The sequence below is a fragment of the Mustelus asterias genome, chromosome 14 (genome assembly GCF_964213995.1).
Source record: "Mustelus asterias chromosome 14, sMusAst1.hap1.1, whole genome shotgun sequence".
In the NCBI taxonomy this organism is placed as follows: domain Eukaryota; kingdom Metazoa; phylum Chordata; class Chondrichthyes; order Carcharhiniformes; family Triakidae; genus Mustelus; species Mustelus asterias.
Window position 1 is genome coordinate 86,359,156 of NC_135814.1, and position 14,809 is coordinate 86,373,964.

At 45.5% G+C, this 14,809-nt stretch overlaps 1 protein-coding gene across 1 annotated transcript in view; it reads right to left on the reverse strand.

Moving 5' to 3' along the window:
- kcnh3 (potassium voltage-gated channel, subfamily H (eag-related), member 3) overlaps positions 1 to 14,809 on the reverse strand; it is a 717,440-nt gene that overhangs the window by 69,169 nt on the left and 633,462 nt on the right. Inside the window, exon 11 of the mRNA XM_078227725.1 lies at positions 95 to 309. Within this exon, the coding sequence (XP_078083851.1) occupies positions 95 to 309 (215 nt within the window). The remainder of the gene's footprint in view (positions 1 to 94; positions 310 to 14,809) is intronic.

A 14,809-nucleotide genomic window follows, 5' to 3' on the forward strand; every position in this document is an offset into this window, starting at 1 on the left:
AGTCTGTACCTGATATACTTTCTCAATTTTTGGATTTATAACTTGGAAACACATTCAATAGTTCATCTTCGATAATTTGAAGGCATGAACTTACGTCAGCATCATTCCCTTCTCGCAGGTTGTAGGTCAAGTCGTGCTGAATGTCCTCAATGAATTTCTGTGCATATTCGGGGTAGAGCTCCAGTACTTCCCTCAGACCCTTCAGGATAATGTACTGCAGGTCACAGTAGGTCAGAGCCTTCACGTTTGCATTGGTCTTAATCACCTGGTCCTTTGCCAAAAAGTCAGAGCCAATCAAATCGCCTTTTCCTGGATAGGTGAAGAGAAACCCTAAGTCAGTAGTTTTCTGCATCTCACTGGGCTAACTGGTGGAACATTGCAAAGACAGTGGTGCAAGACACATGCGAGGGAGAGGGGGGCGAGGGGGGAGAGGGGGGCGAGGGGGGCGAGGGGGGAGAGGGGGGCGAGGGGGGCGAGGGGGGCGAGGGGGGAGAGGGGGGCGAGGGGGGAGAGGGGGGCGAGGGGGGAGAGGGGGGCGAGGGGGGAGAGGGGGCGAGGGGGGAGAGGGGGCGAGGGGGGAGAGGGGGGCGAGGAGGGAGAGGGGGGAGAGGGGGGCGAGGGGGGAGAGGGGGGCGAGGGGGGAAGAGGGGGGCGATGGGGGGCGAGGGGGGCGAGGGGGGGGAGGGGGGCGAGGGGGGCTGAATCCAATCTGCTAAAATTCTGTACTAGTAGTCATTGAATACCTTATTATTTATTTATTGTTATATCGTTCCTATGAAAATGCTGAACAGTGCAATGCACTGTGATGTTGTCCTTGATTCAGCAATAAGCATCTAATTTTGATTAAAAAATTGTGAGTTTCTGGTTAGAATTCAGTTACAGGTGTAGCTTTGAATGGACCATGCCAATGTCTGGCCCTTGGCAGAATGCTGCAGTACAGAGGGATCTGGGCATCCCCATACCTGAATAGCATGCAGGTACAGCAAGAAATTAGGAAGGCTAATTGAATGCTTGCCTTTATTGCAAGGGGGATAGAGTGTAAAAGTAGGGAAGTCTTGCTACAACTGTACAGGATATTAGTGAGACCTCACCTAGGGCAGTTTTAGTGTCCTTATTTAAGAAGGCATATACTTGCATTGGAGGCAGTTCAGAGAAGATTCACCACTAGGCTAACTCCTGGGAAGAAGGTGTCTTATGTGGAAAAGCTGAGCAGGATGGTCCAATACTCAGAAGTTTAGAAGAATGAGAGGTGACCTTACTGAAAAATTATAAGATTCTAAGGGGGCTTGCCAAGGTAGAGAGGATGTTTCCCTTCATGTGGAGTAAATCTAGAGCTCCGGTGCAGAGTTTAAAAATAAGGGGTCTCCCGTTTAAATAAAAAATGAGGAGGAATTTCTAATCTCAGAGAGTTGTTTAGTATTTGGAATTCTCTTCACCAGAAAGCAGTGGAGGCTGGGTCATTAAATATATTGAAGACTGAGTTCACCAGAAAGACTTTTGATCTATGAGGAGTCTTAAGGATTAAGGGGGATAGGCAGGAAATGGAGTTAAGGCCACAATCAGACCAACCATGATCTTACTAAATAGTGAAACAGGCTTGAAGGACCGAATGATTGACTCCTGCTCCTCTGTTCTTATATTTTTACAATAGCAAGATGGCAACATACAGAAAGGCACACTGTTGGTATGCAGTTACAAATATATTATCTTATCTCTGCACACTGTCACAATTATAATTTGTAGCTTAACAGTGGATTACAAACTAAAAAATGTGTGGAATTTTCTGACTAAACTCTAATTTAAATGAGCTAAGTGAGGTGCTCAAGAGTTAAAGTGCTCAATGTTTGGCAACTCTTTGATCCAATTGAACTCACTGAATTGTAAAAGCAAGCACGTTATTTTAGATATCATTTAATTACTGAGAGGAACATTTGCTCTAGCAAATGTAATAAAATCAAGCCAACTCATTGTCTATTCAATACTGCAAGCACCTATTACTTACTAATTTGTCTAAACAATTATCATGCTAAAATGCCTGAGTGGGTGAAGTTTTACACTACCTCCCAAAAGTGTATTAAAACTTGGAGGATTTTACTGAAACATTCGACGTTTATATCTTGTGCATGTTTTTTGCACTCATGGCTGCATTCAGAGATGGCAACCCTGATTTTCCTCAGTGGTGGCCCCTCTGTTCATTTTTGGGGCAGAATGGGGCACAAGGTAAATAGATCGGTCCATGAACAATTCCATATTTGGACTTGAGACACGAAATTATCTTCTACCCTCAGCAATGCAGAATGGCCCTAACATGCCGGAATTACCTGCATCCAGTATTGATATAGCGGTAATGATGGCAGCATTTGACATAAGATGCTGCTACCATTACTGCTTACCATGAATGTCCTTATTTTGTTGGATGGATTCAATGTCTGTCGTCCCTTCCAGTGGCAGGTCCACCAGTTGGCAGGGAGCTGGTGTCATGGTTCTGTATTGACCTCCTCCACTTACCTGCCCCAATACCATTCAAAGTTGAGCAGCTAAACCGAGGAAAATGCAGACCATTCAATCCTGTATGAAATAGTCCTGCTTATCACGTACAGTGGGATTATCAGTTGAAGGAAATAGTAATGTGGATACACTGGTTCAGAAAACAAGACTACCGCCAGATTATTTACCATTTGCTCATCTATCGTTTACTTTTTAGTCTCTCAACTGGCACCAGCCCAACTGGGCTATGCAACATGTGAGCCTCCTCCAAACCTCTTCCATCTCACATTATCAGCCAAAGGAGATGTTACCCTCCTTCAGGTGAGAGTGGCTGGTTAGAAGTTAGTGTTGCCTTAATTAGCCAAGTCCAAAGTCAGAGGGAGACTAGGATTATAGCTTCACCTGAGATTTCCTTCATTGGAAACTTAAATTACTTCAATGACTAACAGCTACACATAGTAAGACACAAAATAAGTGAAAAAAATGACCTTTTTATTTGTAGAAAAGCAGCCTTTCTGAAAAGACTTTCCTCTGGTCAGTGTATTAACAACCAGAGCCGAAAGATTCCTCTACTCACTATTGTGGAATCAGGGGGAGAAGTTTATGCTTGGCAAGGTTGTGATATTGGGAGCAACACAGTAAGAAGTTTCGCAACACCAGGTTAAAGTCCAACAGGTTTATTTGGTAGCCAAGCCACTAGCTTTCGGAGTGCTGCTCCTTCATCAGGTGAGTGGGATTTCAGTTCGCAAACAGGGCATATAAAGACACAAACTCAATTTACAAAATAATGGTTGGAATGCGAGTCTTTACAGGTAATCAAGTCTTAAAGGTACAGACAATGTGAATGGAGAGAGGGTTAAGCACAGGTTAAAGAGATGTGTATTGTCTCCAGACAGGACAGTTAGTGAGATTTTGCAAGCCCAGGCAAGTCGTGGGAGTTACAGGTAGTGAGCGTCTGCATGGTCTCCCCAATGTACCATGCCTCGGGACATCCTTTCCTGCAGCGTATCAGGTAGACAACGGTGGCTGAGTTGCAAGTGTATGTACCGTGTACCTGGTGGATGGTGTTCTCACGTGAGATGATGGCATCCGTGTCGATGATCCGGCATGTTGGACTTTAACCTGGTGTTGTGAGACTTCTTACTGTGTTTACCCCAGTCCAACGCCGACATCTCCACATATTGAGAGCAAGCAGGCAGTGTGCCACTTCGCACCAGTCCCATGGTCCCACTGCAATTATGCACAGGTGGCCAATTAATGGCTAAATGGCAGGACTGCAGCCAATCAGGAACCCTGTCAGGAAATAAGGCAGCAAAAGTGGTGGATAGTGACCAGGGACGAGTTCTTGGTAGGAGGGCAGAAGGGCCACTACCATCATTGACAGCCCAAGTCCTCTTGAGGTACTCACCATGACTGTTGATAATCTCCTGTTCCTCATTGGTAGAGCTAGTGAAAAGTCCATTTGACCGCCAGCCTGGAGCATGGGCAAGAGCAGTCCCATGGTTTAGTGATGACTTCTTGCCTGCCCTCCTGCTGCAACTGGATGTTCTTGGCTTGCAGATGGGAAGATGTATCTCTACCTGACCAAGCCAGCCTGGATTGAAGTCCCAGAGCAGGTCAGCAGCTGTAGGGTTATCTGTAGGATCTGGCTGCAGTGCTGCAAGAGTCTGAGTGACCTTCTCCATGCTGTAAGGGTGAGTATCTTAACTCTTGAGGTGGGCACACATTTATGGGACAGAATGCATGTGTTGTGTCAGGGTGGTGTTAGCCAAGAGAGTGGATGAGTAGTCACTCATCCACAACTAATGACAACTCAAAGAGCATTAGTAGCCTGTCAGGCTTTCGGGGGCTGGGTCGCAACAGTGGGAGATGTAAGAGTAAGTACATAGTAAGAGATGTAGAGTGCGACCTCAAGGAAAGAAGCACCCGGGAGCTTGGGGGAACCATATGTGATCTCATTATCTTCACAGGAAATGACGGCCTACCATATTGCAGATTGTACAGACAAGTCATGTTGACGCTTTATAGAACCTTAGTGAGGCCGCACTTGGAATATAGCGTTCAATTCTGGTCGCCACACTACCAGAAGGATGTGGAGGCTTTGGAGAGGGTACAGAAAAGATTTACCAGGATGTTGCCTGGTATGGAGGGCATTAGCTATGAGGAGAGGTTGGAGAAACTTGGTTTGTTCTCACTGGAGCGACGGAGGTTGAGGGGAAACCTGATAGAAGTCTACAAGATTATGAGAGGCATGGACAGAGTAGATAGTCAGAAGCTTTTTCCCAGGGTGGAAGAGTCAATTACTAGGGGGCATAGATTTAAGGTGCGAGGGGCAAGTTTTAAAAGAGATGTACGAGGCAGATTTTTTACACAGAGAGGAATATGGTCCCCGGAAGCGTAGGGGGTTTTAGTTAAGTCAGGCAGCATGGTCGGTGCAGGCTTGGAGAGCCAAAGGGCCTGTTCCTGTGCTGCAATTTTCTTTGTTCTTTGTTCATATGCAAGGGAGGATGAGGACCATTGAGAGTGTGGCAAATCTGGCAGTGCTGACAAAGATGGAAGAGGAAATTCTGGAACCGACGGTGGGGCGGGGGGGGGTTCAAATCTGTTGGATGAGGAGATGTCAGAGTTAGTTCCAGGTATGGTGAGCATCCAAAGGAATAATTATCAACCCTTGGATGGGCAAAGGAGTGTGTCTGAGACAGCAGGAGGGGTGGTTATGTGTGTGCAGTAATGGCTGTGAGGCCACAGAGGCCAGTGAGTCTGGACGACTCTGTCCCAGGCTCGCTAATCGCATTCAATTTCTGATTTAAATATTTTAAAATAATATAATCACCTTCGCGCACTCCTTGGGAGCAAGGCTGATCGCGCCAGATATCTGGTGCCAGTAAGATCGTGATAGGCAAAAAACTGGACACGAACCTGATTTCCCGGCTCTCTCATGATCTTACCGGCTCACCTTGTCCATCAGGGTGAAATGGTAAGAGTGACCCATCTATATCCCTTTACAGGCACAAAGCCTGAAGCTTATCCACCTTCCATTAAAGGCCAGTTAGAGAATAATGTGGAATTCTCTTCTCCAGAGAGCAGTGGAGCTGGTCATTGAATATATTCAAGGCAGAGTTAGATAGATTTCTGATCGACAAGGGAGCCGAAGATTATGGTGGGGTCGAAAGGAATTTGGAATTGAGGCCAGAATCAGATTAGCCAAAAACCTATCAAATGGTGGAATAGGCTTGAGAGGCTGAATGGCCTATTCCTGACCCTAATTCTTGTGTTCTTCTGCTCTGCTCAAATTGTGTATTATTGCAGTTGGATGTGAAGATGTCAAGAATTTGCATTGGGAGGGACAGCTGTCCATATGGCAAAGGTAAAATTCTGCCTTTTGGGTCATTTATGGTACAAAAGGAAACTATTCAGTTTATCGAGTCCATGGAGCAACCCAGTCATTTCCAACCACTTGCTCTATCCTAAAATGCCCCACAGGTTTATTTCCTTCAAGTGTCTATCCAGTTTTCTTGTGAAATTGTTGATCACCTTTGCTTCTCCAACCCTTATGGCAATGAGTTGCAGGTCAATACCACTCACTGCATAAAAATTCCCTCTGCATCTCTTGCCTGAAATCTGAATCTGCATTCCTAGTTCTTGTACCATCAACTATTGGAAACGATTTCTCCTTATCCACCTTATCTAAACCTGCCATAATCTTGTACACCTATATCAAATCTCCCCTCAATCTCCTTTGCTCCAAAGAGAATAAGCCAAGGGTTCCTCAACCTAATTTGGTAGCTAAAATCCCCCATTCTTGGAACCATTCTGCTAAATATCATCTGCAACTTCTCAAAGACCCTCACATTCTCCTAAAGTCTGGACACAATTACTCTAGCTGGGGCCTAACTAGAGCTTGATAGAGGTTCAATATAACTTCCCTGATTTTGTACTCAATATCTTTGTGAAGATATTGAGTACAAAATATTTATGAAGCCCAAGATTCCATCTGCTTTGCTAACTAATTTCTGATTGTGTCTTGCCGCTTTCAAAGATCTATGCACATGTACTCCCAGATCCCTCTGTTCCTGTACATTCTTTAGAAATATTCCATTAAATTTGTATGGCCTCTTCCTGCCACTCCCGCCAGAATACATCACCACACACTTATCTATATTAAATTTCATCTGCCCCTTGTCTGCCCATCCTGCTAGCCTGTTATGTTGTAGTTAATTAATATCATCCTCATAATTTGCTAATCCTCCAAGTTTGGTGTTATCAACAAAAAAGGCAATGGTCTGTGTACTGACGATTGGGGAACACAACAGTCTATCATTTTAGAAAGGATTTTGTTACTTAAGTTAGAAATAAAGAAAAGGTGAAACCATCCCATTACGTTTACCTTGTCACTAATTATAGTGACCACATGAAACTCTTTTCCTTCTTTAATTGATTATTGAAATTCTTAAGGTGGCTCGACAACTTGTATAGCTTCATTAAACGAGTTGAGAAAGATTTTAAAGTTTATTTATTAGTTTTACAAGTAGGCTTACATTAACACTGCAATGAAGTTACTGTGAAAATCCCCTAGTCACCACATTCTGGTGCCTGTTCGGGTACACTGAGGGAGAATTTACCATGGCCAATGCACCTAACCAGCATGTCTTACGGACTGTGGGAGGAAACTGGAGCACCCAGAGGAAACCCATGCAGACACGGGGAGAACGTACAAACTCCATTCAGACAGTGACCCAAGCCAGGAATTGTACTCGGATCTCTGGCGCTGTGAGGCAGCAGTGCTAACCACCCCACCGTGCCACCCCAGGCAGAGGAAGAGACTGAAAACAATGCAAAAATGAGACATTGGCCGGGATTCTCCCCCAAAAATTCTAAGTCCCCAATTCGTGTGAAAACGGGAGTAACTACCCCTGTTTTTTTTTAACCTGATTTTCAGATTGAATCTTCCACACTGAGCACTGCAGAGTGCCCTAGTGAGATTCCCTCTAAAGAATTTGGGGCAGGGCCTATTCCCACTGGAGAGGCGGGCAGCATTGCGCTGAACAGGCCATTGCATGTGTGCCGATCTGTCAGCGCTGAGATAGGCGCATGCACAGTGGTCCCGCCCTGCCCGCCTCCCTATTGCTGGCCAGCCCCACAAACCCCTATTGCTGCCCCTCCGACCACCTCCCCACCCCCTCACAGCCCCCCCCCCCCCCCCAAATCACTGGCCTCCCAGACCAATCCAGGCCAGCCCCGATCTCTCAATTTCCACTCCCCTCCACCGGCAGTCCTGGCCCCCCCAACCCCCCAGGAGTCCTGACCCTCCAGCAGTCCCAACCCACCCAGCAGCCCCAACCCCCCCAGTAGCCCCAACGCCCCCAGTAGCCCTCCATCTGCTACCCAATGCAGAGTGACAGCGGAAGCCCCCCGCCCCCACCGATCGCCCCCCCCTCCCAAATAGGCCTCGCCCCCAATAGATTGCGCTCTCCTCCTCGCCCTGCACCCTTGGCACTGCCCAATGACTGGTGGGCAGTGTCAAGGTGCCCCTTGGACATTGCCAATTTGCCCCTTAAGCAGTGCTGGGGCCCAAGCTGGCACTGCCTAGGGGGCACGCCCCTTACCTGACCTCTTGGGGAGCCTCCATGGCCATTCTTCACCCCAGCAGTGTCGGGCCACCTGTTCCCCGTTAGTGGGGAGCAATTGTAAACCTCGCTGGAGGGAACCACTTCTGGCAGAGGGGAAACGCTCCAGAGACTTCAGTCCCGGGCCTGCTAATCATATGCTAATTGTGATTATAATATTGAAATCAGCTCCGTGCCGGCTGTTGGCACTGAAAATTTTGGTTCGGGAGACATGCACAGGCTGTGGCGCCCAGTGCGAAGTTTGCGAAATGGCCTCTGCTGATGTCTCCTGGCCAGTTGTATTGCTAGAGCAGCACAACAGGCTGAAAGAATCACCCCTATTGGGTTCCAGTTCCTTTCTTGAATTAGCATGCACACTCTTCACTAAATGTTGCCACTGAGGTGTAATGGAAACCACTGGCTTTGCAGACTGATCCTATTAACTTCCCTCCTAACATCAGTCAGTGAACCAGATGAGAAATTACTTGCCTCTGAAGGTATTCTTTAATTAATACAACCAGTGCCTTATCCCTGCACAACCATTCAAGACAAATAAATGAACCAATAAACAATCCTCCTCGTGTGATCATTCATCCATCAGCCAATTAACATCAATCTCATGGTGTAACTTAACTAGCTTGTGTGTCTAGTGAAGCATTGATTTTAGATAGAAGGAATATTTTTTCTTTTAGCCTGCAGTGACATCCCATCCAGACTCGGGAATGCACAAGGTGAAAAACACGGGGCAGCCTGTGGTCTAGGGGAGGTCATGATGTGGAGATGCCGGCGTTGGACTGGGGTAAGTACAGTAAGACTAGGGGAGGCCCAGGCTCACTGCCAGAAGAGCAACAGTCATTGTCCATATAGGACACGCCAGAGTCCTGTCCCTCCTTTCTTGTTTACCTCGTGTGAAGATTGTTCTGTTTCTGTTCGGCATTGTGATGGTGGGTGTTTTCTTCAGGCCTGGCTGAAGCACAAGATAGAAAGGTAAAGCGACTGCCTCTGCATTAAGTTTACCTTCACATCCTGCATAAGGTATACCAGCCAAAGTATCTGCAACGTGCCCCTTGGCCCTCCTTCCCGATATACTCCCTCAATGGTGTTGCCCTTTCTGATCTCCTCTCTCCACAGTGTGGTCCCTCTGAACCTCCTATCTCCATTGTGTCATCTTTCCTGACCTCCTCCCTCCATGGCGTGATCTTGCCTGATCTCCGACCTCCGTGGTGTGGCCCTCCCTGACCTCCCTCCATGGTGTGGCCCTTCCTGACCTCCCTCCATGGTGGCCCTGGCCCTTTCCATTCCACCCACAGTTGTTTGATGACTGCCAGAAAGCATTAATGTCCTCTGGATAAAATATTTTTTATTTTGCTAATAAATTTTTTTTCAGTTGTAAAATTGTGCACCATGGTGTTTCACGGCCAACAAGTTGGAAATTCTTAATACTTTTCAAGAACACTCCTGTTGAAATCTAATTTCATAACGGAATCTGTACAGACCGAAAGGTTATTTCAAAGCACTTTACTCTCCTATTTCAATAGGTTTTAAAACTCTGGAACTATCAACTGGAGTACTTTTCCCTGATTGAAACTTCAGGTGATGAAAAATTGAAATGAACATTGGAGGAAGTTTAGACAATGGCTAAAGAATTAATCTCAACTGCCAGAAGACTGATTATGAAGGAAAACTGACTTTTCAGATTTGAAAGGAGGCAGCCGGCAATTGTTACTGAGGGGAAAAAAAGATAGGAAATAGTACAGAAAAGACAGATCTCCTGAACACTATCTCAAACTAAACATTACATTGCAACAGCAATTACACTTCAAAAAAGTCTTCATTTGCTATAAAATGCTGTGGGATATCCTGAGGTCTTAGAAGGTGCTATATAAATGGAGGTTCTTTCTTCCGAAAACCACGACAGAATGACAAGAGGACACAAGTTCAAACTGGAGAGGCAAATTTTGAACTGGTGTCTGGAAACCTCTTTATTTCAAAGATTGGCCAATACATGTAATGGAGATGAACACTCTGAAATCATTTCAGAAACAGTTGGATGCTGTGTTGTAGGATGAGTTATGATGGACTGAATGTCTGTATTTGTGAACTTGCAAGTCTAGAATGGTGGTAGATGAACAGCTAGAAAGAGGGATGGGCTGAAAATTATGGTTGTACCAACATACAGAATGCCAGAGATTTCCACAAAGTATAGATTCCACAGACTGGTTTTTAGTTTTAACTCATCTTCGCAGGGCAGTACAAATTGTGCTGATTTACCTCTGTGTTTCAGAGGAAGCGTCTGACTTTAATCTGTTTTATTTGTTACATTTTAAGAGTGAAAATGGGTAGAATGTAGGAGGCCAGCCAGGTGTGCTTTGGAATGGCCCAGTTTGGAGAACCTAACACAGGAGTAAAGTCATGTGAGTTTATGGGGGTGAAAATAAGTGGGCTTAGTGATGGCACAAATACATCGCAAGTTCATCTTCGGTCAAATGTGACACCAAAGCCCAAATTTACAGAGACAGAAGGGCTCTGTGTTTTAGCCAGAATGGTGTTGGAGCCTGAATCCAAAAGTCCTGCTCCCATCTGGCACCCACTATCATCACTGAGGTGAGGTGTGGCGGGGGAAATGGGGTGAGATATATTTCACGCATCTGTAGTTCATGAAGGCAGTGGCGCATCGCTCAGGAGCAATTTCCGCTACCTAGGTTTCTGAAACATGACTCGTGAATTTGAGGAAAAGGTCCAATTCTACTGGACAGGTACTCTTTTGGGATGGTTAAGAGTAGACATGAATATGCATAAAAGGTGGATAAGGTCTGTTGAACTATCAAGCTGTTAAATCTCCTGCTCTTTATCATTTGAAAAATTAAAAACAGTCTACTTTGTTTGAGTTGGAAAAATATGGTGTCTGCAATTTCATTAGCCATTTGTTGACATAATCCCAAGGGCTATCATTATAGATTTATTGGAGCATGACTACTTCTATAATCTATCATGATCACAATACAGGACCTGTAATTCACAGTTAGGTTGATAGTTGCACGTCTTTACAAAGGGATTAGCCATCTTTGTTGAGTAGCTATGAATACAACTATTTATTCTTATTAGGAATTAAGTGGTTAAAATGATTTAAATGTATTGAATGGGTTTTTATCAATGACAAATGTTTCTTTTTTAAATTCATTCATGGGACATGGATGTCACTGGCTGGCTAGCATTTATTGCCCATTTTTAGTTGCCCTTGAGAAGGTGGTGGTGAGCTGCCTTTTGAAACGTTGAGTCCTTGTGTGTGGGTTGACCCACAATGCCATTAGGGAGGGAATTCCATTATTTTGACCCACTGACTGTGAAGGAAGGGCGATGTATTTCCAACTCAGGATGGTGAGTGACTTGGAGGGGAATTTGTAGGTGGTGGTGTTCCCAGGTATCTGCTTCCCTTGTCCACCTAGATGAAAGTAGTTTTGGGTTTGGAAGGTGCTGTCAAAGGATCCTTGGTGAATTGCTGCAGTGCATTTTGTAAATAATACACATTCCTGAGATAATACACATTGTATAACACACTTAATATAGTGAAGTCTGTAGTAGATATCTTATTTTATTATTTCATCTCAATAGGACTCCTGAGGTTAACCTATGGTGTGTTCAGGATGAGCTGGCATGGAAGATGTAAGGCCAAAGGGTGATGGGTGGGAGGTCATGAGTTGGCATGTTGGCACTAAGTTGGCATGGAATATATAAAGAGCTGTGGGGTGGGTAGAAGGGCATAAGTTGGCATTTAAGGTGTAAAGGACCATTGGGATGGGTGGAGGAAATAGATTGGCATGGTGGGTATGAGGGGACATGAGTGTGGGTGGGGGCATGAAATTGCATGAGTTGGCATGGATGGGACATTGGGAATTTATGGTGGATGAGGGAATTTGAAGGGTGAGGACTAATTGCAGTGTTAATGTAAGCCTACTTGTGACACTACTAAATAAGCAAACCTGATAAAGAGTCTTGCCATTTTTATTATAACTGAGACAAAGTCCCAGAGCACCAAGGTGAGCCTTTTAACCAACTTGCCTCAGCACTCAACAGTCTCTGTGGCTGCCTCCATGCTGTTTCTGGGGCAGCGGATCTGACTCCAGTTAGCACCCTCTGTACTGGACTGAAAATCCAGCCTTCAGGGAAGTTTCTCCTGAATTGGGTTTGGGAAGTCAGGGAATTTCAAGACTGCACATCTAACTCGGGAGCAAAAATTTGTTTTTTTTTGATGTTTTGGTGTTTTACTACTCCACTGAATTTCTGGACTCTTAGCATACAGAATGAGACTTGGTTGCGAGCCCAGAAATCCATTAATTAGCCTGTTGAAGCAGCTGAACCCCACAAAAAACATTACTTGATCAACTGCTTTGACTCTCTGAACTATGCTGTCAATTTCACAATGTTTATTTACACAAGATAAATAGGTTTTAAGTGCTTGCAATTTCATCAATTGATACTTTCTCGGTAACTGACTCTGCTACTGTAGTAAAAAGGACTTTTTTTTTAAATTGGAAAATTATCAATTAAAGACTTTTAAAAGAGCTTTTATGCACGCATTCTACTGTCACTATAGGGTTCATTGTTTAGTGGGTGAATGGGCATAGGGATCGGTGGGGAGCATGAGGTGGCATGGATGGGGCATGGGGATTGTGTGGGCACATGGGTGTGTGAGAGGTGAGGGTCCATTTTAGTGTTTCCGCTGAACTCTTCCCCCACAGCATGAGGACATTCAGCCAGGCCACTGCTGTGTCACAGAGTGGTGGGGTGAGGGGAACCCCTGAGGTCACCTCTGAGCCACCAGCAGGTACACCCATTACCCACAAGTGCTTAGCGAGACTCCTGTGCACCCCAGTATAACTTTCAAGTGGCATCTTACCTCCTTCCTCCCCCTTGGTGCTCAGTCTGTCAAGTCCCCGCTTTTCGGGACCTGTACCAAATCATGCCCATGTGACCTCTGGCTGGAGGGGTGGGAGCATCTCAAATGGTCGTTGAATTGGCCTCCTAGCCCGCTAATGAGATGCTAAAGAGGCCCTTTAAATATTGAAGCCGCCGGACGAGCTGCGGGTCGTGACTGAAGCCGGGAACTGCGGGTCGTGATGGGAACTGGAGACTGCATCGTGACTGGGGCTGGGAACCATAATGTATAAATACCCACACTTATTTGTATTCAGGGAGAAGTTTGGCAGACCGTTTTTAGGAACCTGCTTCTCCCAAAAGCTTTTGAAAATAAAGCCACTGTATTTTGACTCACTAATAATCTCAGAGGTATTATTTTATCGACAACAAATTGGCGTCACGAACAGGATCCTGTTTACGGCCCCGGATTGAATGGCCACAACCGGGACACTGAGATAGGATACCGAGCTTGGATGAGGTGGGTCAAACTACATTGGACAATCATCTGTGATGAGTGGGTGTAGAGACTGGAAAAAGAGATGCCTGGAGTGTGATGTTCAGACGTGAATGAGAAAGAGACTGTCTGAATGATCGCCGGAGTAGAAGGAAAAGCCGGCTTAATAGTGTAAGTGGTGGTACGGAGCGATCTGATCACCCCTGACAGGTATCACCGGACTCTGATAAGAGCGACCTAGGAGGAAAAAAAAAAGAGAAACAAGACAAAGAAGATAGGAGTATTGTTAATACATCAGTTAGCTGGACTAATTGAGCAAGTAGTCGCCTCTACTAAAACGTGGAGTGAAGTTAAAGAAAAGATTAGAGAGTTAAAATCCAGAGTAAGCGAACTGGAGAAACAAAACCATGTGTTAGAAGAAAAGCAATGGAGAGGGGAAACTGTTCCTCTACCTCCTTATGAGTCCACACAACAGGGTCTAACCGCTCCTCCAGAGGAGTAGGAATTACTAGAACACAACTTAGCGCCAGTAACCCGTGGGGAACAGAAGCGCAGCCAAAGGCAAATTATAAACCCATCACCCCAGGTGAGAGACAGCAAATAATGGCTTCCCTGGGTAAATTACAACCTAGAAGCGCAAACACTAAATTCTAGGAAGAATTAGACACAATCAGGGTAGGACACCAACTACACCTGAGAGACATACACCAGCTGGTCAGGGTAGCCTGTCCAGCGGATAAGTGGAGGCAGGTAGCAGGTGGACCCGCTGCTCCTCCAGCACAGGATTATAGTGGGGATGGTGGACACATGTAGTCACCCTAATATCGGAGATAGATGCCCAACAGGCACCCTTCACCCAGTTTAATGCAGAGATTCAGAGGGTATTAGGGAATGCTCCCACTAACTGGAGCAGAATTACCACAACAAAACAGTTAAAAGGGGAAGGAGCTTCTGAATACGGGGAACAGTTGTTCCAGGTATATCAAGAGTGCTCAGGACAAGGGAACCCAGGTCGAAGAGATCGAGCGTTCATCCAGGCTTTTAAGGATGGACTCTCTAGTGCTCACCAAACCATCCTAAAAATGTGAGTGATTATGTTCCAAGTTTACGATGAGTTGATAGAGTGGCCTAGTGGCATACCTGGAGGAGGATAGGAGAAATCTTAGTTTTTGTATTTCAGTGTGTTTGTGTGATCTGGTAGCTTGTCGAATGTAGGTGGTTGTTGTTGTATTAGATTGAGAGCAGGAGCTGTTGAAGCCTGTTTGTTCTTGTGGAGTGTTTGTTACAGGCACTGGATACAGTGCTTTGCACTTTGGTTTAGCCTCGGGGGGTTGGGGAAGTGTTA